The 25,531-nt window shown below is 39.5% G+C and overlaps 1 protein-coding gene across 1 annotated transcript in view; it reads left to right on the forward strand.

Annotated features, from left to right (window-relative positions):
- FSIP1 (fibrous sheath interacting protein 1) overlaps window positions 1-25,531 on the forward strand; it is a 168,944-nt gene that overhangs the window by 31,912 nt on the left and 111,501 nt on the right. The window contains exons 9-10 of the mRNA XM_084890961.1: window positions 702-860; window positions 11,642-11,782. Of these exons, the coding sequence (XP_084747087.1) occupies window positions 702-860; window positions 11,642-11,782 (300 nt within the window). The remainder of the gene's footprint in view (window positions 1-701; window positions 861-11,641; window positions 11,783-25,531) is intronic.

Raw genomic sequence — 25,531 nt, forward strand, 5'->3', positions numbered from 1 at the left:
AGTCACCAGTGTAATGCCTACACAGAGTAGGCTCTCGGTATGAGATTCTTAAAAAAATTATTGACAGCATTACAGGTGTCTCCCATTTTCTTCCATTTTTGCCCCCCTCCCTCTCCAACCCAGGCCTTCTCCATACTATTTATTGTCTGTGTCCATGGGCTATGCATATATGCATATATGTTCTTCAGTATGAGATTTTTGAATTAATGTTACAAATGGGTCTTAATCTATTATGACACTATAATAATAGTTGAATGAGTTAGATGGCCAGTTAAAATTCATAAAATCTAAACAACTGAGTTTATAGGTCTTATATTAGTTTTCAAAATTTTTGAAAATACCATGTCTATTATAGGATAAACATGATTTCTCCCTCTTCATCATATTACAACCACTTTCACGAAGTGGAGAAATGAGCATACAACGAGAATCAGACTGTGAGGCTAAGAGATTTATTCCACTGGGCAAAAAACCTACAAAGGGTAATTTATGGAGATACTTTACACAGAGTTGGCAGATAATGAAATAGTAAACTAATATTATTCTTTCACTATGCCAGTATTAATTCTGTATTTTTGTTTTCTTAAAAAAAATTTTTTTTGGTGAAATCTTGAGCATTGAAGTAGCAGTCTGAAAGGTGTATTATATTTTCGGGGAAAATATAGCATGGGAATGGTCTGGTGACCATTTTTTCCTTCTAGGGTGATCCGTCTGGCTGGCTGGTCCCAGGTGAGGGATATACCATGGCAGACACCCAGCATCAGCAGCTTGCTGAAATAGATACAAAGCTCCAAGAATTCTCAGCAGCCTTCCCAACAACATCCAGCTTTTCTCCAGGACTTGGATATCAAAATGATCAGGTATATTATACTCAAGAGTGCATGGACCGCTCAGGTTTATGTGTGCTAGTTCACATTTGGTAGTCCACTTTTTAACTAAAGAGGTATCTTCCCAATTGCTTTTCCTTCTTCCCAGTTGCTTTTCCTTCCGTGACCACAACTGCAGCGATAGTAATTTCTATTATAGTGTGTATTTTCCTTTGGTGACTTCTCTCTATTCATTTTTTATTTCAGTTGGTAATTTGCTGGGATGGAGTTACTGAGCAAATATTATTTTAATATTATTATTTCTTAAGATGTAAGCTAATTATTTTTGTTTTTATTAATTCTCACCAGAGGATGTTTTTCCATTGATTTATAGAAAGAAGGGAAGGGAAGGGGAGAGACAGAGAGAAACATCGATGTGAGAGAGACACATCAATTGGTGGCCTCCCGTATGTGCCCCAATTGGGGCTAGGGATCAAGGTACATGCCCTTGACTGCAATTGAACCTGTGACCCTTCATTCCATGGGCCAATGCTCTATCCACTGAGCAACACCAGCTAGGGCAAAGCCAATTCTTGATTATGATTAGGAGAGAGGAGAGGGAAAAAAATCAGTATAGCACTTATTAGTCCTTTGAGAGCCATGTTTCTCTTTATTCCTCTAGTTGTAGGTATTAGTACTGGTAGCCACTGTTCCTTATTCTGACACATTCTTTAGCTCCCTTAACGGGACATTAAGCAGTGAAGCTCACCAGGTTGATGGCTATTCTTCTATGAGGATTTTGAAATGAATGTGTTTCCTCTCTCAATAGTTACCTCAAATATTTTTTTACAAAGCTAGTAGGAGATGTAGTAGAAAAACAGAAGAATAATAGCAGCTTTGGAAAAGTAAAATTATTCCCTCTTCCCCACCTCCACTATATTTCAGTACTTTTTGGGACCTAGATTGGCCTTGGATAGCAGTTTTCACCTGAAGAGAAAATGGCTGGACTCTTGTTATTTTTACTGACCCTCTACCAGTTTTAGAAACACCTCACCAGTTCATTTTCTGTACGCTCTTACATGCATGTACTTTTCTTTGTTCTTAAAAGGATTTAAACATCAGTAGTTGATAGGTAATAATTCTATTTTATAGTGAATCTTTTATCCAAGCTATAAATTGAAGGTTAGCAATTTGGCTTTGGCCAATTTAAACTATCTCAAGGGAAAGGGCAGTTTTAAAAAATGTTCCGAAGAAAGTATGGTCACTGGCAAATCTCCAGGGAGCCAGCTTAGCCTCCTGAGGTTGTGTGTCAGAGGGCCAGGCACAGCTGCTCTGAGCCCTTTTCACAGCAGTAGTGGTGGTGATGGAACCACTGATTTCTGGACTGGAATCAGAGTTCTTGGAAAACAGAGAACTGGAACCTCAGTCCCCTTCCAAATGTACTCCTGGACATCAGCACTAACTACATGGCTAGTTTATTTATTTTAGTGGGTGCCATTTCTCAAAAGGAGGAAGCCAAGATGTGGAATATCCTTGTGTTACAGCTGATTTTTAAAAATTTTTATTGTTGTTAGATATCAGTGGCAGCTGAGATTTGAAAGCTGAATAATGGTCTTAAAAATAGAAAATATTTTTTTTCATGGTATCAAATGTTGTTCTTGAATGAGAAACTGAGGATTTAGAGATTTGTTTAGCCATTAGGACTTTTTAAATAACTTTAACGATGACTATGGTTAGATTCTGTCATTGTCATTTAAATCACATTTTCAGAGTGCACATTTATGGTTCTGATAAAATATTTAGAAAATAGTAATAGGGGAACCATTACATTACTTAGTTGTTACATACTGAGATTATATATTTTTATGTAAAACATTAATTAAAAGAAAAGAGAAAATTGCATCTTGGGACTCCCATTGGATGGAAAAACAGAAATATGACATCCTAGTTGTTGAAAAGAAATGACGAATGCTTTTTCATGCAAAATAAAGAATATCTTTTGAGCTTTTATTCAATTTCAATTTGGCATTTCCTCATTCTAACTAAAACCAGAATTGCACATTGAATTTTCAAGCCAGAAATGCTAACTTGGCAAATTATAATATTTTATGAATATTATTTTTGGATTGGAATTCTTTTTGAATAAATATGCTGAAAAATATCTTGGAGAAACTCAGCATATCTTTTCAGTTGAAAATCTACAGCTGACCCACAAATATTCATAGTGAATATTCACATTATTTTTATTTTTCACTCCTGCAAACATTAACTCATCAAATTTTTTTTCTTCATGCTCCTTAAGAAAGAATGTCTTTTAAATTAAATATAGACTTCTGTTTTTCAACAATCAATTCAACAAATATTAATTAAGTGCTCACTGTGTGCAAGGAGTTATAAAACACTTAAAGATTCATCAGGCAAATATAGAACTTGCTGTAAGTGCTGGATCTTTCACTTACTATTCTGAGGCCTGGGAATTAATTAGAAATACTCCTATCTCCAGGTTCCTCATCTGTAAAATAGTAATAACAATATAATTCTTTAGTGTTCGTTTAAAGAGTAGGTGAGTTAATATATGTAAAATGCTTAGCAGTGTCTGACACAGAATTCAACCAATGATATTATTAGAATAACAATGATATTATTAGAGGCTTGGTGCATGAATTCATGTACAGGTGGGGTCCGGCCAACCCTGCTTCCGATCAGAGTGAGAGGGGCCAGTTGTGGGTGGGGTTGGCAGTGGGGAGGGCCGCAGGTGGTTGGCCGACTGGCCCCAAGCCCTGGCCAAACTCCCAGTTGAACTACAGGTGGAATTCCGTTTGAGGAGAAAATTTGCATATTAGCCTTCTATTATATAAAAAGAATAAGAAGTGACTTAAGGAATTTGTTTTTTATAGGAGGCACAGATTATACAGATAACATGTATAAAACAACATAGGCTAGCACAATCAAAGGCTATAAACAAAGTATTGTGGTGGTTCAGAGGAGAGAGAAAGCACATCTAGGAGTATGAAGAAAGTGTCTTTCTGTGAGTGAGTAGCAGGAAGAGAAAGAGGAGCTTGTGAATGAGGCAGAAGGGGTCCAAGGCCCAAGAGAAGGCTGCCATTATACAACAGGAGGTTGAGAACTGGTCGCCTGCAGGGCTCACAGGTGGGTTTCTTTTAACCCATATAGAGTTTATAATCAACATTTAAAAATTGGGTGACCTCATATAAAATTTCAATTTTCTAGTTTCTGTTGAAAAATTAGAAAATCTGGCAACATTAGGCCTGAATCTTTGCTTGGCCAACTACAGGACCGAGCCAAGTAGCAACTGCTGCTTTATAAGGAGCATGAATCCTCTAGTTTACTCTAGTGTCCACTACTCGTATTGCATTGCAGGCCTTGAGGCCTACTGCCTATATTTATGTTACTTGTCCAATCCCTGCACAGGCATCAACACTTCTTTGAATGCTGGCTTATTTCATGGAGATGCTGTGATGGTTGATGTTAAGTATTCAGATTAGTATGTGGCTGCATCTCTGGCCTTAAGGCAGCTTGTAGGTTATCGGAGGATAGAATATAACCACAGAACAAGTTGTGGAGTGATCATATAATGAAACAAAAAGCAGCACATTATGGGAACTGAGAAAGTGTGTGTTTGATGAGGACATGATAGTTAAAAGATTCTTTCTGAGATTTTTAAAATTGTGGTCCAAAAATAGTTTCCCAGACAAGTTGAAACATGCAGACTTTCTGACTGACCTGACTATGGCAACCTTAAAGTGCCAAGTTGGTCAGATGATAAAGCACCTGGGTCATGATAATTTGAGAGGCTCCAGAAATGTGACTCAGAGATCAAGAAAGTGTTGGTTGTTGTGAAAAGGGCAGAGAGGAAACCTTTTCCTTATGAGCTTGCTGGTTACAATGTTCGCACATGGATGGGCTGGCCTGGCTCTTAACTTCATGGTAATATTTTAAAAGCAGCATTTGGCTTTTCCATATCTGATTTCTTTAGTGTAAAACAAAGCATGTGGTCACATTCAGGAGAACCAATGGCATATTACTCCTATTGCTGTGATGTAAATAATATCATGTGGCTGCAGGTTTTACATCTGCTTTTTATTTTAATTTAATCTTAACAAAAGAGAACTAATTGAAGCAACTTTTTAAAGATCTGTGGTTTAACTGTGCCTACTTTTTTGTATTCATCTCCTAACTCTCAAACAAATCAGTTCTTTCCAGATATAGTAAATCCCACCATAAATTTAAGTGAGGTTTCATAATTTAGTACTATAGTTCTTATTTGTAGCTGTATGAGAGTCTAGCTTTTTCTAGAAATATCTAAGATAGGAGTTATGTAAGCATTCAGTTTCTTAAGTCCTTAGCAACTGGATTCAATAATAGATTTGTTCAGGTTGGCTTTTGTAAAGAAATGTAATTTATCTTTCATGCAATCAGTCTTACTAAGTCTAGAATTCCAGTTCGTGGTAAGATTTTTTTCCCCCTGGTTGGGAGAGTGTTTTCAGAAATGGCTCTCATTGACAAGAGGGATTTCTTTGTTTTTAAACAAAGTAATGTAATTGAATATAAAGGTCCTGCTTAATTTGATTTATTTTCTTGTTCTTAAAATATTGATTCAGTTATACACAATTTGGTAAGACCAATGGAATATCAACAAACATTTGATTGAGGAAAATTATAATTGTGTTAATCTCTTTTCTTGTCAAGAACATACTATTGCTGAGAGCAACAACTAATTTTTTTCTCTTCTTCTTCCTGTTTCAACAGTAGCTAAAACTGAGGAACTATAAACCATTGCTTGACATGTAATCCTGAGAGATTTTTATTGTTGAGTCCAGGGATTTGCAGAGTTCCAACAATGGCCATGTGGTCCAGTTGACTTCAAATTACTTAATGCACTGGTTGAGGGCAGGGATCTGGGGATTTTTTATGTATGCTGATCACGAGCACAGAAATCTTATTGACCATCTATTCATTTCCAAATGCTATAGAAATATGCTACTTTTAAGAGCATGGGAATTTGGACTGAGGAATAAACAAGAGGTTACTTCAGAGGTTCATGCCTCTAATGTTAACATATTACACATTCCCCACTAAATCTGGGGGATACTTTACCACCTATATTTTACAGATTACTTTGAAGTTTACATAAATACCAGAGGCCCAGTGGCCTCTGTCACATGGCCTCTGCCGCCCTGTGACACTATGTGAAGCTCCCCGTCCCAGAATGCTCTGCAATGCTCGCAGCCCCTTGACTGCTCTTGAGGCTTCCCTCGCCCCTCAACCGCTCTGCAAAGCTTGCTGCCGCCCTGCGAAGCTTGCCACTGGATGCTCCGCAAAACACTCCCCGCCCCACCACTGCTCCACGAGGCTCCCCGACTCTGCAACTGCTCTGCTAAACTCCCGGCCCTGTGACTGCTTCATGCAACTCGCTGCTGCCTGGGTGACTGCTCCATTAAGCTCACGGCCACCCCGGGAAGCAGCCTGCCACCGCAGTTCAACAGTCCCCAGTCCAGCCCCTCCCCCCATGGTGCACTTCATGTTGGCCGGTCGCCTATTTGGTCGTGACGCCACCTAGCTCTTTATATATATATTTGGACTAGAGGCCTGGTGCACGAAATTCATGCATGGGTGGGGGTCCCTCAGCCCAACCTGCACCCTCTCCAATCCAGGAGCCATCAGGGGATGTCCTACTGACAGCTTAGGCCCACTCCCCTTGGTTCTCTGCTCTCTGTGGGGCCTGGCTTCTTTGCCGCCACCTTGGTGACGCAGCTGCCATGCTCTGCTCTCCGTTCTCTGTCTGTGGGGTCTGGGGGCTTCACTGCTGCTGCGTGAATGAAGCCGCTACACCCTCTGCTCTCTGTCTGTGGGGCCTGGGGGCTTTGCCACCGCCGCTGCATGAGCGAAGCCACATTCTCTACTGTCCGCTCTCAGTGGTGTGGCTGAAAGGACTGGGGGACTCCAGGAGGGCTGAGGGGACTGGGTGCCGCCGTTTTATGTCTATGGGCACCAGCAGCTTTGTGATGGTGTGACAGTCAATTTGCATATTCCCTATTTATTAGATAGGACTAGAGGCCCAGTGCATGACATTCATGCACTGGTAGGATCCCTAGTGACTGCTGGCTGCCAGCTGGGTACTCCCTCCCTTCCCCTGGCCACCTGCTACTGCCACTGACCAGGGCCTCCCTCCCTTCCCCCAGCTGGCTGCCCCCTGGTCGAACTCCTGGAAGATCTCCAGTTGAGGGGACAATTTTCATACTATGCTTTTATTATATAGGATATTTATTTAATTTTTAAAATAAATATATATATATTATTGATTTTTTACAGAGAGGAAGGGAGAGAGATAGAGAGCTAGAAACGTCGATGAGAGAGAAACATCGACCAGCTGCCTCTTGCACACCCCCCCACCGGGGATGTGCCCACAACCAAGGTACATGCTCTTGACCGGAATTGAACCCGGGACCTTTCAGTCCGCAGACCGATGCTCTACCACTGAGCCAAACCGGTTTCGGCTATTTAAAATTTTTTTGTTAAACCTCCTGTATAGTCAAGGTTTCTTTCACTGTGTGGTAATATTTCAAGATGATAAAAACAATTTGGCTGAAAGGTTTTTCCATACTTTCAGTACTGTCAGGCAAATGGTCCATCCATTTAATGACAGGAAATAGCAGTAGTCTGTGGAAAACACAGAAAAGCTGGCTTTATTTATGCAGGTTTGTATTTCTCTGGCCCGAAATTCATGCCTTATTTGCATGTCAGATAACTTATGAAGATGTGAGTCATTTCCTCTGTATCTAGCTTTTGGAGATGAGTTTTTATAACTTTAAAGATCCCTGTTGGCTCAGTCAACACCATAGATATTTTTCTAGGGATGAACTTAGAATACCTTGCCAATCAATTAGTCAAATCAGCAAGTATGTATTGACCTTAGGGATAGTTCTCTTCTTCTGGCTCCTTAGATATTTTGTGCATGTCTTGAGAGCTTTCACCAACTGAATTTTACTGATTAAAAGCATTCCTGTGTGACTTGAAAACAGAAAAGATATGGATGGTCAGAGTCTGTGCAAATATTTCTATCATAGGAAATCAAGGTATTTCCTGATAATCATGAAAAATGACAGAACTGGTGGTCACATTAATGTGACAATAGAACCTCTCCTGGCACCACAGAGCTTCTTGAATATGCCACTGGGCAGTTTTTGCCAGAATCAATGATACCTTTTCTTGCTTTCTCTTAGCCTCTGCTTTCATCACATGCTATCTTTTAAATGTTTGAACTATATAGTTATGCCATCAGAGACCATGACTGAGGAAAGATGTTACATATCCTTAGATCTAACTGTGCATAATTACAGACATGTGAGCTATTAGAGTCTGAAGAAACTTCATCAGAAGGAATTGAAATCCAGAAACAGAAAGTGATTGCTCAAAAGTACATAGCTGGTCAATAGAACTGGGGCTAAAATCTAACCTTCAGGCCAATGTCTTTTGTATATGGAGAGTGACATTGTTAGAGAAAGACAAAATTAGCCTTTTTTTTTTTTTTTTAAAAAAAAACACAACAAAAACTGATTTGTTCTATTTATAAAATTAATATATGCATGTAGTAGAAAACTCAAGAAATACAAAAATATCTTAAGAAAAATAAAATAATTAAAATTTTTAGTATAAAGTTAATTTTTCTTTCAGTCTATTTCTCTGCAAATATGTACACACATATACATATTTACATACATACATGCATTCATACATATATAAAAATAAACATAGTACATCAGTTAGAGTTCTTGGTAAGAAATAGGAAAAATACTCAGCTTGGATTTTGAGGATAAGTAAATAAAGGAACTATTTATAGATTAAAGGAGCCACCATGGGGTGTTGGGACACCCATGGACTAGCAATAGTGGGTAGGGGGAAGGAAAAGTGTGTCAGAGCTTAGGGAGACCTAGAGCCATGGTCAAAGAATCGGCCATCCAAAATTGTAACCATAGAAAGTATGGGCAAAGGATTAACCAATCCTCCTTCAGCATGAGAATTTGAGCTGTCCTTACTCTCCTAATTGTTTCCCTGGCAACTGATGGAAGTTGGAATGTCAACAATGTTAAGAGGCAGCTTCACTTATGCTAAAAATGATCCCTGGGATGGGAGAATTATAAAGACCCGACGGGGAAGCCATACTTTGAGCTTCTCTAAATGCAGTGATTCCTGTGGCTAGGCATGTCCCTTGCTGGGACCTTGGATGCTGTACCTATAAAGTCATTTCTGGAGATGATGCTCCTATGGGATATAAATAAAGCTTTTAAACCAGGGTAGCTTCCTTGTCCCTCTGCCTGTACTGTGACAACATGGATTGCAGCAAAAACTCCCAGTGAAGAGGATACCTGATTCTGCTTTGCTGTGTTTCTGTCCTAAATCCTTCTGAATAGATTATTCCAGTGTGGCCTCAGTCTTTGAACGTAAATTCGCAGTTGAATCTAAGGAAACCTTTCTGATGGATACTTCAGGATGCATCCCTGCCAAAACTATAGTGCCAAAGCAGTAAGGGGCAGAAGGGAATACTTCAAGCTTTCTCTTCTTTTATCCTCCAATCTCTTAATACTCCTCCCCTCACATTGACTAAACCCAGTCACAAGACAGGTAGAGCAGAAAGAGTCATCATCCCAGCTTGCATCAGGTGCTTACCACAGTTTGTTTATCATTCTCTTGTTGATGGGCATTTGGGATATGCATAAAGCTGCTATTAATATTCATGTACAAAATGACCAATACATTTTCCTTTCTCTTGGATAGATTCAGAGGAGTGGAGTTGCTGGGTCATAGAATAGACAAATGTTTAATTTTTAAAGAAATTGTCAGTTTTCCAGATATCCTACTGTAATTTTAATTTGCATTTCCCTGATGCCTTATAATGTTGAAGACTTTTTCATATATATACTTATTTGTCACATATCTTCTTGTATGGAGTATCTGTTCAAGTTGCTTTAGAATTGGATTGTCTTTTTACTCTTGTTTATTAAATTGCATGAATTCCTTATATGTAATATACTAGATTCAAGTCCTTTTTCAGATTTGTGTTTTATATTTTCCTCTCAGTCTGTGGCTTGTCTATTAATGTGAGGACTTTGCACCTTGCTCTGTGGCTTCTTTGCAAAAGGTGGAATGAATGAACTACTACTTGAGCCCAGGAGAGAGGATCAAGTAGTAGCTCAAGTCAATACTTCTCAAATTCTCAAGTGGTTGTGGTTCAAGTTGTCAATCCCCTGCCCTTAATAGTGAATTGGAATCTCTGGGATGGAGGATGGCCTCTGAATATTTTCACAGGTTCTGTGGGTAAGTCTGCAGCACAATGGAGTTTGAAAACTACTGGTTCAAATGGATAAGGAGTAGACAGTGAAAAAGAGAGAAGGGCCTTGATTAAAGAGATGTTAGAAGGTAAATGGTGACGATTCTTGATGACCAAATGTATGTAAGGAATGAAAATGTGAGAGGATTCTGTCTTAAGTAACTTCAAAAATGACATCTATGCCAGTCACCTACATGGCAACACAGAGTAAGAGATCTCTGGGTGAAAAGATAGGAAGTTTAGTTATAAATGTAGGACCGACTTACAGTTAAGAAATAACCTTTTATATTACCTAGAAATAATACTAACTTCTTTTTCTCCTCTACCTCTTCCTTCATTATTATTATTGTTACCATTATTATTATTAATTATTTTGCAACTGGTGAAACTGAGGCTCACAGAGGTTGCTTGGTTTCTCTAAGGCCATCTTAGGAACCAGGGAGTCAGGATTCAAAGCTTCAGGATAAGGTCCCTTTTCACTATTACACAGCTGCCTCTCATAACGTGGATGAGCAGGGGTTTTTATTATTATTTATATATGATAGCTTGAATCTACAGAAACTGATTTGCCCAAATTTCAAGCTAATAAGTACAGAACAGGGACCAGAGCCCAGTCTACTGCTTCCTGACCACTGCTTTTCCCATTTTAACTTCCTATTTCCCATATGATTTGATTTTATTTCCTTCCTTGTTTTATGTACAGTGGGGCCTTTCCTTTCTCAAATAGGAAGAGTTTAGAGAATTATTAATATCACTAGAGACCCCGTGCATGAAGTCCATGCACGGGGGAGGGGGTCCCTCAGCCCGGCCTGCACCCTCTCCAATCTGGAACTCCTCAGGGCATATCTCCCTGCCTCTCACAATCTGGGACTGCTGGCTCCTAATCACTCCCTTGCCTATCTGCCTGATTGCCCCTAACTGCCTCTGCCTCGCCCGCACCCGGGACCCAGCATTCCCTCCTCTGGCCTGTTGCAGGCACCTGGGACCTGGGGCTTCCCTCCCTTTGGCTGGCCACAGGCACCTAGGACACAGGCTGTCTTCGCCCAGGCTGGCTGCAGCTGCAGAGGACCATGGGCAGGTGGCTTTGCCTGGGCCGCAGCCACAGGTACCCAGGACCGCGGGATGGGCAGCTTGTCCCTCTCCTGGGCTGCAGGTGCAGCTGCTGGTGCCCAGGACTGCAGGGACTATGGGGCATGTGGCTTGTCCTTCTCCCAGGCCGCAGCCTGGCTGATCCCTGTTCCTGTCTCACAAGCTCATTTGTGCCTGGTTGGTCCCCATTCCTCTCTCCCCAGTGAGTGTCTGAGCCATTATGGTGTGAGGCCGTGGAAACCATTTGCATATTGGCACTTTATTATATTGGATTTTAAGGGAAGAGATATTGTTTGAGAAGCAAAGCCAATCTTCCGAGCTCAGTTGCTTTAGATTGGTGTATGATGGTACATTTTCAGCCTGTGCATGAATTATTATTATTTTTTTTTTAAATTAGGAACCTGACCTTAATGATGATAATAAAAATATGGAAATAACTCCAGGGGAAAAGGTACTTCGGAACACCAAAGAGCAACGGGATCAGCAAAATCGGCTTAGAGAGATAGATGAAAAGTTGAGAAAGATGAAGGAAAATATGGTAAGTTGGTGTGCTTTTTTTTGTTATTTAAAGTTTAATTGTAACCGATGGTTATATTTAAGAAGATTTCAATTTCCTTTGACTGTTTTATGGGGGATTTATGTGTTAAATCTGTCATGAGAATTGACATGGGAAATTGTCAGTAAAAAATGGAATGAAAGCTAATAATAATTTATAGAACTTAAAGGAGTATTATACTTAATTTATATGACATAATAGATCTGTGAAATACTAAAGTCAGAATAATGATTCATATGCCTAATATTCTGTTTTGCAGTGATGTAAAATCTGTTTTGTATGTGTATGGAAAAATTTGGTATTGTTCTGCATAAAATTCTATCTACATATTGAACTTATCACTTAAATATTCCCACTTTTTTGTTAATAATTCATAAAATATTATTACTCATTTTTTTCTTTGAAAAGTGTTGTATTGATTTTAGAGAGGAAGGGGAGGGGAGAGAGAAACATTGATTGGCTGCCTCCTGAACTGGCGATTAAGTCCACCATGTGGGCATGTGCCCTGACTGGGAATCGAACCTTCTACTCTCTGTGCATGGGATGACAGTGCTCAACCAACTGAGCCACACTGGCCAGGGCATTACTCATTATATTTAATATATTCTAAATCCTTCTTGAGCCTATTTTATATTTTAAATACTTGCCATTTAAAGATATAGAATTGCTGATGTGAGAAAGCTCTTAAATAAATTAAATTGTGATCTCCTATTTAAAAATGTTCTATAAGATTATGATTTTTCTCAGCTATCCATAGGATGTTTCCAGTTGGATACTTGGCTTTTACCTAAAATTAAACATGACAAGTCTGAACTACCTACATCTTCTCTTCCAGAGCTGGTCTTGCCATAATTGCCAGCAGAACCTACTTTCTGTCTTCTACTATCTTGTTTCCCCGAAAATAAAACATCCTCCGAAAATAAGACCTACTTACATGTTTCCTTCTGAGTGAAATATAAGGCATCCCCCCGAAAATAAGGCCCCCCCCCCAGGCTCTGTCTCAGAATGAAAATTAATTTACCGTAAACTGGTCGCTAGGGCCGCCCCGACTGGTATATAGCAACCAGTGACGTTACGCGGAGTCCTGACGTCACTGCTGTGTGGAGGCGGAGCTGAGGTCGGAGTGAGCGGTGAGTGTGGGGTGGGAGAGAGGAGGAGACTTTTGCAGATGCATGTAGAAGAACAGGAGGATTAGAGTGGACGGACACGGCAAAGGTGGTGAGTGCTGGTCTGTCTCTGGTGACACTACCTGATGCTCACAGCCGCCCTCATGATGACTGAAGGTTCTCAGTCAGTGGCAGACCCTGCTCCAGCCCAGATCCAAGCCCCAGCAAGCCCAGTGACAGTCCCCAGGCAGGCCCCAGGGGGTAAATGTCTAATAAAGGGGTAGGGGGGATGTCTGGTGAAGGTGTTCAGTGGCACAGGGGTGAGGGGAGGGGGATCACTTAAAATGACACAGGAGGATCAGAGGGGGCAATCAAAATGACACAGGAGGATCAAAAGGGGTTACTAAAATGGTAATCCCCCCTCTGATTCTCCTATGCCATTTTGATTCCCCCCTTTGATCCCCCTTGTGTCATTTTAAGTGATCCCCCTCCCCCAACCTTGATACCCCAATTCCTTTTTTTTACCCCTAGAAATGAGTGCAAAAAGAAAAAGCTACTCCGTGGAGTACTAGAAAGGAATCGTGGAAGACTCTTGGGGCCAGAATCTTACTGCTTTCTGCAAAGAGAAGATGTTGAATATCTGATTGGTCCGAAAATAGTGAACAGAGTATGGTAACTTCATTGAACAAGTGGACAAGGGAAATGCTAAGAAGCGCAAGTGTGGATCAGGTCGGCAACCATTACTTTCCGAGCTGGAAGACCTGATCTGTGAATGGGTTGTTGACAGGAGAGCAAAGGCTTTGGTTGTGAATAGGGCTCAGATTCAAGAATTTGTCCTTGCAATGGCACCACAGTTTGACATAGCCCCCGAAGACTTCAAAGCATCACAACACTGGCTGGATAATTTTCTTTAGCGAAGTGAACTGTCTTTAAGAAGATCTACAACATTGTTTAGGTTGGAAGATACTCAAGTTATTAAGCGAGCCCTTGCATTCAAGTCCTTTATTGATGATACTGACTTCTCTAAATACAATCTTTCCAACATGATTGCTATGGATGAAACTGCAGTGTTTATGGGCCAATCATCTCAAACAACAATTGAACAGCGGGGTGCCTCCTTAGTGTACATTCCCTCCACTGCTTACAAAAGTGCACGTGTTTCCTGTATTTTGGCAATTCGTCTGGATGGCACTAAAAACCCAACTTTAATCATTACTAAGGGCAAGAAGGAAAAGATTGAACGTGTTTTGGGCATTTTTATTCTTGAAACTGAAAAAGTCTGGGCCACACAAGCAGTTATAAGGAAGTGGGTCGATTTAATACTGCCACTTGTTATGCGAGGGAGCCAAAGAGGTCTGCTAGTCTGGGATGCAGCCAGCATTCACTGCGCTAAAGACATGAAGACATTTCTTTACGAAAGAAAAATAGATCAGATAATGATCCCCGCAGGAATGACGGCCTATCTCCAGACTCTTGATATTGCAATAAACAAGCCATTCAAAGACAATTTGCGCATGGAAATTAATGACTACATTGAAAATAGAATGGAGAGAAATCAGCATGGAAACTTTGTGGAACCTAAACTGCAAGAAGTTGTGACTTGGGTGAAGAATTCATGGGAGAAAATCACTGACAGTTGCATTGCAAATGCACTGGGAGCAGGCTACCTTGACAAGAAGTACTCATTTAAAGACAGTGCTATTGCTAAACATGAGAGATTCAGCCCACTGATTCTGAAAGAAATGGAGTCACAAGAAATTCACCAGGAAATTCAGGAATTGGATTGTTATGATGATGTTCCAGAAGATGATGACATGATTGTCATTGAATAAATGAGTAAATTCTTGATATTGTAGGATTCACAGTTTGTCTGATTTGTGTTGACAACTACCATACTACCGTACCGTATACAGGTAATAAATTTCATTTATTTTCATTTAACAATAAATGTGTACTGTATTCTTCTTCATGGAAAAATAAGACATCCCCTGAAAATAAGACCTAGCACATCTTTGGGAGCAAAAATTAATATAAGACACTGTCTTATTTTTGGGGAAACAGGGTAAGTCCTATTATCTTGGGTGACCTTAAAGCCCCATTAAGTTTTAACCAGTCTGTGTAATTTATCTTAAAATAGTTCCTTATGGCTGTTTGAACATTTTTTTCTGTCCTGACTTGTGTTACCCTTCTCTCAGCATTGCCACCCCCTATGTAGCCACTAATAACCTCGTCACTCTCTTCTCTCATCATCCGTTTTATATGCGGTTCCATGGGAGTGACATCAGGTAAGTGATTTTGGTTAAATTCTGATCTCCTCAGAGCTCTCCAAGAGTGTGCACTGATCCTGACTGAGATTCTTCGCCCCTCAGGATCACATCCTTCTGAACTGCTCTTAGCATTTGCCAGCCATGGACAGCAGCCCCACCTGGAGCCTCAGGATATCCAAGTCTGCTAATGACAGCCAGGCAGCAGCAGGGAATAAATGCATTGTGCTTTGCTTTATAATTCATTTTTATTTACTTTTATGGGAAATTTATCAGGGATTATATTTCAGGGAGACCTCTTTTTTTATTTTCTGAGGAATTTTCCCCCCTTGTGTCTGTAGATATGGGGAAGAAGTAGAAGAAGTAGGAATGGTTAAGAAGTGTACAGGGCTTTTGGCGAATAGTTTGGTGGTGATGGAGCATTTCAAATGTATCTGGCAAATAAAATGACTGGTTTGACCTGCTTTGAAAACTGTTGGTTCTTCTCCCACATTGCCAATCTAAGATAGGCTAAGACTGCATTTTCTATAATTCAATTTTCTTGATTTCTGATCATTTATCTCATGCCTTGAACGTATTTCTGTTCTTTTTTTTAAAAAACATTTTCTCTATCATTATTTAATTTTTGACTCAAAACCTGGGTCCTTTAGGAAACTTATAGTTTATTCTAGTGGCTTCTGAAGGTTGGCTGGACTTGAGACAGGATAAGTGTCAAGAGGTCGTTGTTGGCTAAGTGGAGAAGAATAACATATGAACAGAGGAGAGCAATTATTGTGTACCTACTATATGCCAGGCACTGTTTCAAGTATTTTAACAATGTATTAACTTATCTAATCTTCACAACCACTCTAAGAGGTAAACATTATTACCTTCAATTTATAGGTGAGGAAATGGAGGCACAGAGAGGCTGAGTAACTTCCTTAAGGTTATAGAGCTGGTAAGTGTAAGAAAGGGTTCAAATGATAGCTTTTAACAACTGTGCTATACTACCTTTCTGGTACTGATTTACTTTTCATGATTAATATTGTTTTTTTTTTGATAATTGAAGTCTGATAATTTTTTTTATAACCAGTAATATTCATGGGAAAAATACTTGGAATCCCTCATATAAATGATAATTTCATAGTTTTGTAATCAGCACTTTCAGAAACTGGTATCTGGTTGATAAAGGCACACGAGAGTTGGTCTATATTTATATTGCCTTTATGTTTTAATTGCTTAGTGTTTCACAATATTATATTGGGAACTGTGTGTGTACTTTTGAGTACACACTGCGTCTATTTCAAACTCCGCAAAGCCCATTGTGCCTCACAAGCTTCTAGACGCGTTGTGGGCTGGGAATCTGGAGGCCTGAGCCCTTGTTGCAGTGTCGTCAGTGCCCTGCTCTGTTACTTAAATCCCTCTCAGTCTCTTAGACTTGGTTTGTGGCTGTGAAATTAGGCTAGGCTAGTTCACCTTGTCCTTTTGGCTATGATTCTTGGAATACTTATTTTAGAAATGGTGTCATTTATATTATCTAAAACTCAATTTGTGTATTTCCTAAGTATTTAGAAGTAGTTGGCTTAAGTATTCTATTGAAAGTTATTTTTGGAAGTTTAATAACACATTTTATGAGAATGTGAGGTTGATATATATTTATATATATTCCCTCTGTCTATAGACCAGAGAATATGCTTTCTAAATGATAGCTTCTGTAAATGGCTAATTTTATAGTTTTGTCTTAGTTACTCTATTACAATAGAACATTGTTTTAAACACTAATTTGCATAAAGAAATCAATATTTCTAAAGAAAAGAGTCATAATGAGGCAGTATATATATATATATATATATATATATATATATATATATATATATATTGGATTAGATAAAAGTACCTTTAATGAAATTGCATATCTATCTATCTATCTATCATCTATCTATCTATCTATCTATCTATCTATCCCTCTAATGTAATGATGTATTTAAAAATGTTTTTATTGATTTTAGAGAAAGAGGAAGGGACAGGGAGAGAGAGAAACATTAATGTGAGAGAGAAACATTGTTCACATTGATTGGCTGCCTTCTGCATACCCCCTAGTGGGGATCAAGTCTGCACCCCAGGCATGTGCCCTGTCCAGGAATTGAACCAGAGACCTCTTGTTGCACAGTGTTAACCAGCTGAGCCACCCTGGTCTGGGCAGTAATGAAGTAATTAAGTTAAATAGTAACAATAACTCATATTTGATATAATTTCTTGAGATATTGAATGTTCCATTATGACAATAAGACTAATGGGATTTTTTTTTTAAGGAACATCTTTAACTTCTTGGATTAGATAAAAATACATTTAATGAAGTTGCATAATATATTATAGCTTTCATGAATAAAAATTATTCAATTTTAGTCTTGCATTTTTTTCTTTTTATTTAATTTATTAGGGTGATACTGGTTAACAAAATTATGTAGGTTTCAGGTGCACAATTCCACAACACATCATCTTTACACAGTATTATGTGTTCATCACCCCAAGTCACTTCTCCATCCATCAGCATTTATTACCCTATACCCTCCTCTGTTTTGCTCACCCCTGAAATCCCCCCCCCCTGACAGAAAGAGTCATCAATCTGTTCTCATCTCATTGACTCCTTTAGTAATAAAATATTCTCAAAGATGTTTTGTTAGTATTGTTAGGAAAAGCTTTTCACGGTTCCAATTATTCTAAATGCATTGACCATACTTTTTAGATCTTTATTGTGTCTTTTTCATTCTCAGTTTGAACTTTATTCATTTTTTCCCATCATTTAAAGTCCCTACTATTTCTTTCTACATTCTTTCCCTTTCCAGTTTCCTGGAAACCAGTGAGCGTGGCCTTGTTTGGTGAGCTGCATTGTCATTATTGCATCGAATTGTTTAGCACTCTGGGCCTTGTTGCTGGGCATTGTGGATAAGAATGTGGTTCACAAAAGATGATAAGTCCTTGTGTTCTGATTCGTATTTCCACATGCTCTTGCCATTTAACCTAGTATGAGAACACATAGACCCCAATCAGAAGACTGGAGGGTTTCTTCTGCTCAGTGAATGGATGGAGGGTCTACCTTCAATTACAAAACATGCCATTGAATTAGAATTATAGAATGTGAGAGCTGAAGGAGCCTTAGAGGTCATTTGGGCCAGTTCTATGGATTAGAAACTAGTCATGAACAACTAAATAAATTTTCAAAGAATCACAATTAATTAGTGGAAGACTTGGACCAATCCCCAATTTTTTTAACACTTCATCCTGTGAACTTTTCATTATTCCAGCCTTTCAGTTACACCTCTATAGTTCAGTTAATTTTCAGCTAAGATTTGAGACTACCTATCAATGTGGGCTTTTCCCTAAAAACCTTAAGGTGTTAGCAACTGTTTATACATCTTTAACAAATTCAACAGAATTCCAAACAACCTGACGTATTTGTGGTTAAACTTGAAGACTAGTATGCTTTAGTGTTTCTATATTAATTTAGATCTGACTTGGAAAAGTAGTTATACTCTCTCTTTGGTGTCATTTTTCAGAACTATAGAAATTATTTAATTTTTTTTTGGTAACAGCTTTTAGGAAGATGGATAAGATAACACTGACACACAAACTTGTGTTTTTATAGAATGTATAACTCGTTTTTTTCTTCTGTAGATGGTGGCAGGTGTGTGCAATAATAATGCCAAATATTTGGCTGTGAAATTTTGAAAGTGGGATTTATACATTAACAGTTAAATTATAAACATTGGCAAAGAAACACATTTTGAAACAAGTAGAACATAAAATTTCCAGAAGGATATATCTGTATTATTTGCTAGAGAAATCTTGACAAAACTTCTTGCAACTGAATAGTATCATTTAATGGTTGAGCAGTTATAGGTATATGGCAGATATTTTGAAATTATTCTGGAATGAATAAATGAGCCTAACTTTTTAAAAGGGTGTTTTTCATTGACTTATTTTGTTTCAATTACAATTTTTAGTGCATTTATAAAATACATCAGTAGAGTTCAATTTCAAATATTTTGGAACAAAAAGGGTTATATCTTGTATCTGCCTATACAATAAAAATTTGAAAAGGTATTAAGGACTTTTTTTCTGGATTATGATTCTTTACATATTTTATATAGTAAGAGAGGAATATGCTAATTATCCATTATGCCTTGAGGTATAATGACTAACCATGTAACGACCAGATCAGGATCTGGAGGAGGGTGGGGCTACAAACTGCAAGCAGGCGGTGAAAAGCTGTAAGAGGGGGCAGGGCAGCAAGCTATGGGGGGTAGATAAGGGGTTAGGGGTGAGAGGGCCAGAGGAGCTATAGTAGGATGGGGCAGTAGGCAGAGAGTTACAGAAGGGTGGCAGAGAGCTACTGGTGCATGCATTCGTGTGCAGGGCTACTAATATTAAGATAAAGCAGACTTGATATTATTATATAAGGTGTAGTAGGTATTGCGATATTTCTGAATGAAGTGACATATCAAAAAAGTTACCCTAAAAATGAAAATTTTGATGGCAAATTTTTTACATAATATTACTTGTTTTTTCCTTAAAGTATTGTAGAGCAGAGGCTTTAGAAATAGCTAATAAAGTTAGTTAGGTCTAACATACCTCGCCTTTTGCTTTCTTAATTAGTTTTCAGAGTTTATTGGTTGAGTCCATGTACCATGGATGTAATTATATGGAATAAGTGCATGTACATACTTCAAGAAATAAGCAAATAATATATCACTGAAGAATATAATTAAATATAACCAATGAAGTAAAATAAAACCTGTAAAAATTACAATATGCTATTTATACATATAAAACACATTTAAACATTATAGTATTTGTTGCCAAAATCAGAATGCATAAATAAAAAGAATGAGTTTTAACGGTTGAACACAAGTCTGTTATTTGGATATTAACATGGAATTAACATCCCATTTAATTTCTTTTTTAACACTTAAGATCATTTTTAGTATCATTCTTTTATTATAATAAACTAGAGACCCAGTGCATGAAATTTGTATGCAGGTATAGTCCCTAGGCCTGGCCTATGATCAGGGCCATCTTCCCAGCTGCCCACAACTGGCCCCGGCCCCTGCCGAAAATCCGGGTCCCCTTTTGCCATAGGGTGATCAGTGCCTGACGGCCGGGGGAAGGGACTGAGAGGTCAGCTGTTACTGCCCGCTCACCAGCCCTGCCACCGCCGCAGGTTGCCCTGTGTGTGGGGCTACTGGAGCCTGCCTAATCACCCTAACTGCTCTCCTGCCAGCCTGATCACCCCTCACTGCCTCTGCCTCGGCCCGCCACCATGGCTTTGTCCTGAAGGACGTCTGAAAGTCATCTGGAAGATGTCTGATCTAATTAGCATATTAACCTTTTATTAGTATAGATTCTTCAATGATTTTTTTCCAATGGAAGTGTTATTACTATTCATGTCATCTTTACCCTTCATTATTTTTTTAACTGGCTATAGCCAGTTTTTTGTTTTTTTTGTTTTTTTAATAAACCTCCAGATCCTGGATCTACCTGTGATTAGCCTCTAAGGCTTCCTCTGGCCAAAGCAGGATTATCTAAAGCAGTAATCTCAATGGAGATGGTCAGAGAACTCCATGTTACTTGGGGGGGTGTGTGTGTGTGTGTGTGTGTGTGTGTGTGTGGATGGATTAAGGAGGAACTTTCACCAGAACATACATCTATTCTATACCCTCTTTATTTCATCAAAAAAAGTGTATTTGTGACCTGGTCTATTAAGTCCTGGCATAGCTCTCTATCTCCTAGCGGACAGGCAACAAACAGTTTGAGGACCGGCACTGGCTCTGAGTGCAGGCCCATTCTGTTCCTGATATGGAGGCCATGGTTCTGAGCAACTAACTCCCTGGCTCTCAGTCATTAGGGTGTAGCTGCCCTCCCCTTCTTTACCTTCATCTTTTGTTTTCTGGATCTGTGTTCCTCCTGCATAGTGATGTCTCGGTATCACTAGATTCTGCCCTGGTCTTTGGTTTTTAGCTCTTTGGCTCATGTATATTACATGGAACTATAGAGGCCTCCATCTCTGGTTTATTGGACTCAGAGGTTATCTTTATCAAATTCTTGTTCTCAAGATCCTGTATGAATAAAATGATACCATCAGTCACTGATGCTCTAGCCTTTATACTAGTATTTTAGGAGAAAACATATAGGATACATGAAAAAAGTGCCCATGAAATTGTACCTGTAAACTAAATAAAAATAGTTTAATCTTGATTTCTGGTCAAGGTCATGTGTTTACCTAATTTTATACTTATCATTGCTCCTGCCATGTAGAAAATTTAAGACATAGCATAATAATACAGCAAGATATATTACTCTGTGGAGCAGACAAGCAAGTGTAACACAAGACTTAGTAGACCCTCAGTTGAGAGTTTGACTGATGTGAGATCAAGGCATGCATGTGAGGCTTGGACCTGAACCAGGTTCAATGTGTGGAACTGCGGCCAGTGTGGGGTTTCCATGGGTATAGAAGGAAGTTGGAAGAAGCTGAAACAAAGTGAAAAAATACTGCCTGGGACTATGAATTCTATAAAGTTTCGTATTTAGAAATAGGATAAAATTAGCCCTTGCAGCCAGCCCCTGTGCCAAGTCTCTGGGTTGAGCATTCTATTACTAGCTATATGGCATACTAGATGTCTAAAGAAACTCTTCTTAGAGCAAAACTAAATATGATGGATAAAATTTTAAAAGTAATTTTTAAAGGCATGGATAAGCTGGCAGAAAAGTAAGGGAATTCCTTGGAGGACAGAGATGACAGGATAGTATGAATCAGGAGAGGTAAGTGACCCCTGGAGGCAGCATTTGTCCCCAGTCTCCAAGTTGCCTGAAGTTTGGGTTTTAACGGCCCATGTATAGGGGCTCAGGAGACTGAGGAGGTCAAATCAGAACTCCACCATAGAGTTGGCACACAAAATGGTTAAAACCTCAGTGGATAAACTAGGAAAAACCTGCTCTGAAGAGGGAGAGGTGGAAATTTGTATCCAAATATCTGTATCTTTATTTATATCTACATTTGTCTATCTATCTTTGCTTTGTCTGTGGGTGGTATGGGAAACAAGAGTCTCCCATGAGAATTTTTAACTACAAGCTTGCAAGAAGGTAGGTTTTGGGTTTGAGTTCATACTATTTGTAGGGCCTGAAAACCCCAAGTTGCATGTTTACTTGAAAGTGGTCTTAGTTGGCAGTGCTCTTGGCTCCTGGTAGAAGGAAAGGGAAATCTCTCTGGAAGAACACAATTTAAATCTATACCTTAAGTAATTCCTAAAAATAAAGTTGGAGGACCATGAATTCACAAATAAAGACCCCACCCCCCTATATATGCAAATGGCCATTACGTAATGACTGACCATGTAATGACCAGATTACAGATCTGCAGGAGGGTGGATCAGTGAGCTACAAGTGGGTAGCAGAGGGCTATGGGAGGGGCAGGGCAGCAAGCTATGGGGGGAGGGGGGACAGGGAGTGGAGGGAGCTACAGGAGGGCGGAGCAGCGGGCAGAGAGCTACAGGAGGGGCCAGGGCAGCAAGCTATGAGGGGGTCTAGGCGGAGGAGGGACAAGGGAAGCTACAGGAAGGCGGAGAGCTACTGGAGGGCGGCAGCGAACTACTGGCGAGCTCCTGGCGCATGGATTTGTGCGCAGGGCTATTAGTAAGGAATAAGCCACCATAAGCAATAGTTAATAGAAAAAACACACTATAAAATCAGTTCTATGTAGACTGCAGTTGAGAATAGTCTATTTTAGAAGGTAAAGCCTGTTTAATATATTTAAAGAAATAAAAGGGGCTTTTGAGAGTTTGGCAAAGGATGATTTGAAATGGAACCAATTAGAACTCACAGAAATGAAAATATTGAAATGGAAATTCTTGGGCTTAGACTTTCCTTGATCTCTGCACAGGATTCTGGCACTTCCACTTATTTCTCCCCTCATTTTCCTGTAAATTTTCTAAAGCTTTGTATCGTCTTTCTCTAGTGAGAACAGCACTGGTATTTTCAAATATGCCATAGAAAAATTGTTATGCGGCTTGTCTGGAACAGCAAATCAGCCTCTGAACTATAGGACAGAAGGAAGAAAAAGAAATATAATCTCACACAATCTACATTTGCAAGAATAGATCATATTATTTTCCCCCCAGCAAGATGGACTTTTTCAACTGTTTATCTTCCTTTTTTACTGCCTTTCTTCTTTTTTTTTAAAATAAATTTTTATTGTTCATATTATTACAAATGTTCTTCCCCCTCGCCCCCATTGCTCTCCTCCACCAGGTTCCCACCCCACCCTCTGCCCTTTCCCCACCCCCCATTGTCCTCATCCATAGGTGCACAGTTTATGTTCAGTCTCTTCCCACATCCCCCACTCCCCTTTTCCCCAAGAATCGTCAGTTCACTCCCCTTCCATACCTCTGATTCTATTATATTCAACAGTTAATATTGTTCATCAGATTTTTTTTTTTAATTTCCTTGGTTTTTAGATTCACTTGTTGATAGTTATGTATTTGTTGTTCATAATTTTTATCTTTATTTACTTTCTCTTCCGAAAGAACCCCCTTCAGCAATTCATATAATTCTGGTTTGGTGGTGATGAACTCCTTTAGCTTTTTTTTATTAGTGAAGCTCTTTATCTGGCCTTCGATTCTGAGTGATAGCTTTGCGGGATAGATTATCTTTGGCTGTAGGTTCTTACTATTCATCACCTTGAATATTTCTTGCCATTCCCGTCTGACCTGCATGGTTTCTGTTGAGAAATCAGCTGACGATCGTATGGGTGCTCCTTTATAGGTAACTACCTTCTTAGCTCTTGCTGCTTTTAATATTCTCTCTTTGTCTTTTGCTCTTGGAATTTTAATTATGATTTGTCTTGGTGTGGTCCTCTTTGGATTCCTTTTGTTTGGAGTTCTGTGCTCTTACTGGACTTGTAAGTCTTAATTCTTTCACCAGGTGGGGGAAGTTTTCTGTCACTATTTCTTTCAGTATGTTTTCAGTATCTTGCTCTCTCTCTTCTTCTGGGACCCCCATAATTCTGATGTTGGTTCACTTGAAGTTGTCCCAGAGGTTTCTTACATTATCTTCAATTTTCTGGATTCTCTTGCCTTCTTGCTTCTGCGGAGGAGTGTCTTCTGACTCTTTATGTTCCAAATCTTTGACTTGATTCTTGCAATCTTCCATACTGTTTTTAGGACTCTGTATAATATTTTTTATTTCAGACAATGTGTTCTTTATTTCTTGTTGATCCCTTATCATTTCTTGTTGATTCCTTATTAATTCTAGTTGATCCCTTTTCATATCTTCATAGGTCTTATCGACCTTTTCTAGGAAATTCTTGAAAGCGTAGATTTGAACTCTATATCCAGTCGCTTTTTGTCCTCCATTTCTTTCGTTTGTGATCTATTTCATTGTCTCAGCATTTTCACAGCTTCCCTGATGGGGTGGAGTTTCAGGATGGAGCCTACAGCCTTAGCTTTCATCAGCCCCGCCCTATGCAGCTCCTGAGTCTCAGTATTCCCCAGGGTCCTTCAGTACTCGTTGCAAGCACCTCTGAGAGAAAGGTGCCCTCGATTTTCGCCTGCTACCAAACAGTCTAGGCTCTCCCCCAATGAGCCCGGAACTGGGGTTCAGTTCAGTTGGAAGTGGAGTTGGAGGTGGTGTTCAAAGCAATCTGGAGCTTTTGTTTCCTTCCCGCCAGGGCAGTCCGTAGCACAGCCAACAGTCCCTTCTCTGTGTGCAATGTGCGCGCCTCTGGGACCTCCTTTCGCCGCTCCCCCGGGGTTCCGCCTTACAGCCCAGCTCCCTATGGATGAGCCTGGGTTCCCGGGGTCTGCCCTAGAACTGGGGTTCAGAGCAGTCGGAACTGGGGCCCAACACAGTTGGAGCTTTTATCTCCTTCCCGCTAGGGAATGCCAGCCAGGCACTTAGCCGCCTCCTCCTCTCCAGCTCCGTCCTCTCCGCGCGCCACGTGTCTCTGTACCTTAGGCTTTTACAGCTCCTCTGCTCTTCCTTCTGGTTTTTTCCTTGCTTCTCGTTGTAGAATTTCCAGTCAGTCGACTTTCCTGTAGTTCTGGGTAATGTCCATTTTATATTTTAGTTGTATTTCATTGAAATTGTTGTGTGCGGCTGCAGCTAGGTGTTTACCTGTGCCGCCACCTTGGATTCTTCGAGGCAGTTTCTTCTCTTACTGCCTTTCCTAACTTTAGCTTTCTAAAGTGTTAGCTATTATTTCTTAGACTTTATACATTGAACAGTTTTTTTTTAATTAAAACATACATTAGATTTAATAAAGGAATGTTCTCCCTGATAAATTGAAAAAATATTTTAAAATTTATCTTCATTGTTGAAAGTATTACAAA

The sequence above is a fragment of the Pipistrellus hanaki genome, assembly GCF_964339955.1.
Source record: "Pipistrellus hanaki genome assembly, chromosome: 1".
Classification (NCBI taxonomy): domain Eukaryota; kingdom Metazoa; phylum Chordata; class Mammalia; order Chiroptera; family Vespertilionidae; genus Pipistrellus; species Pipistrellus hanaki.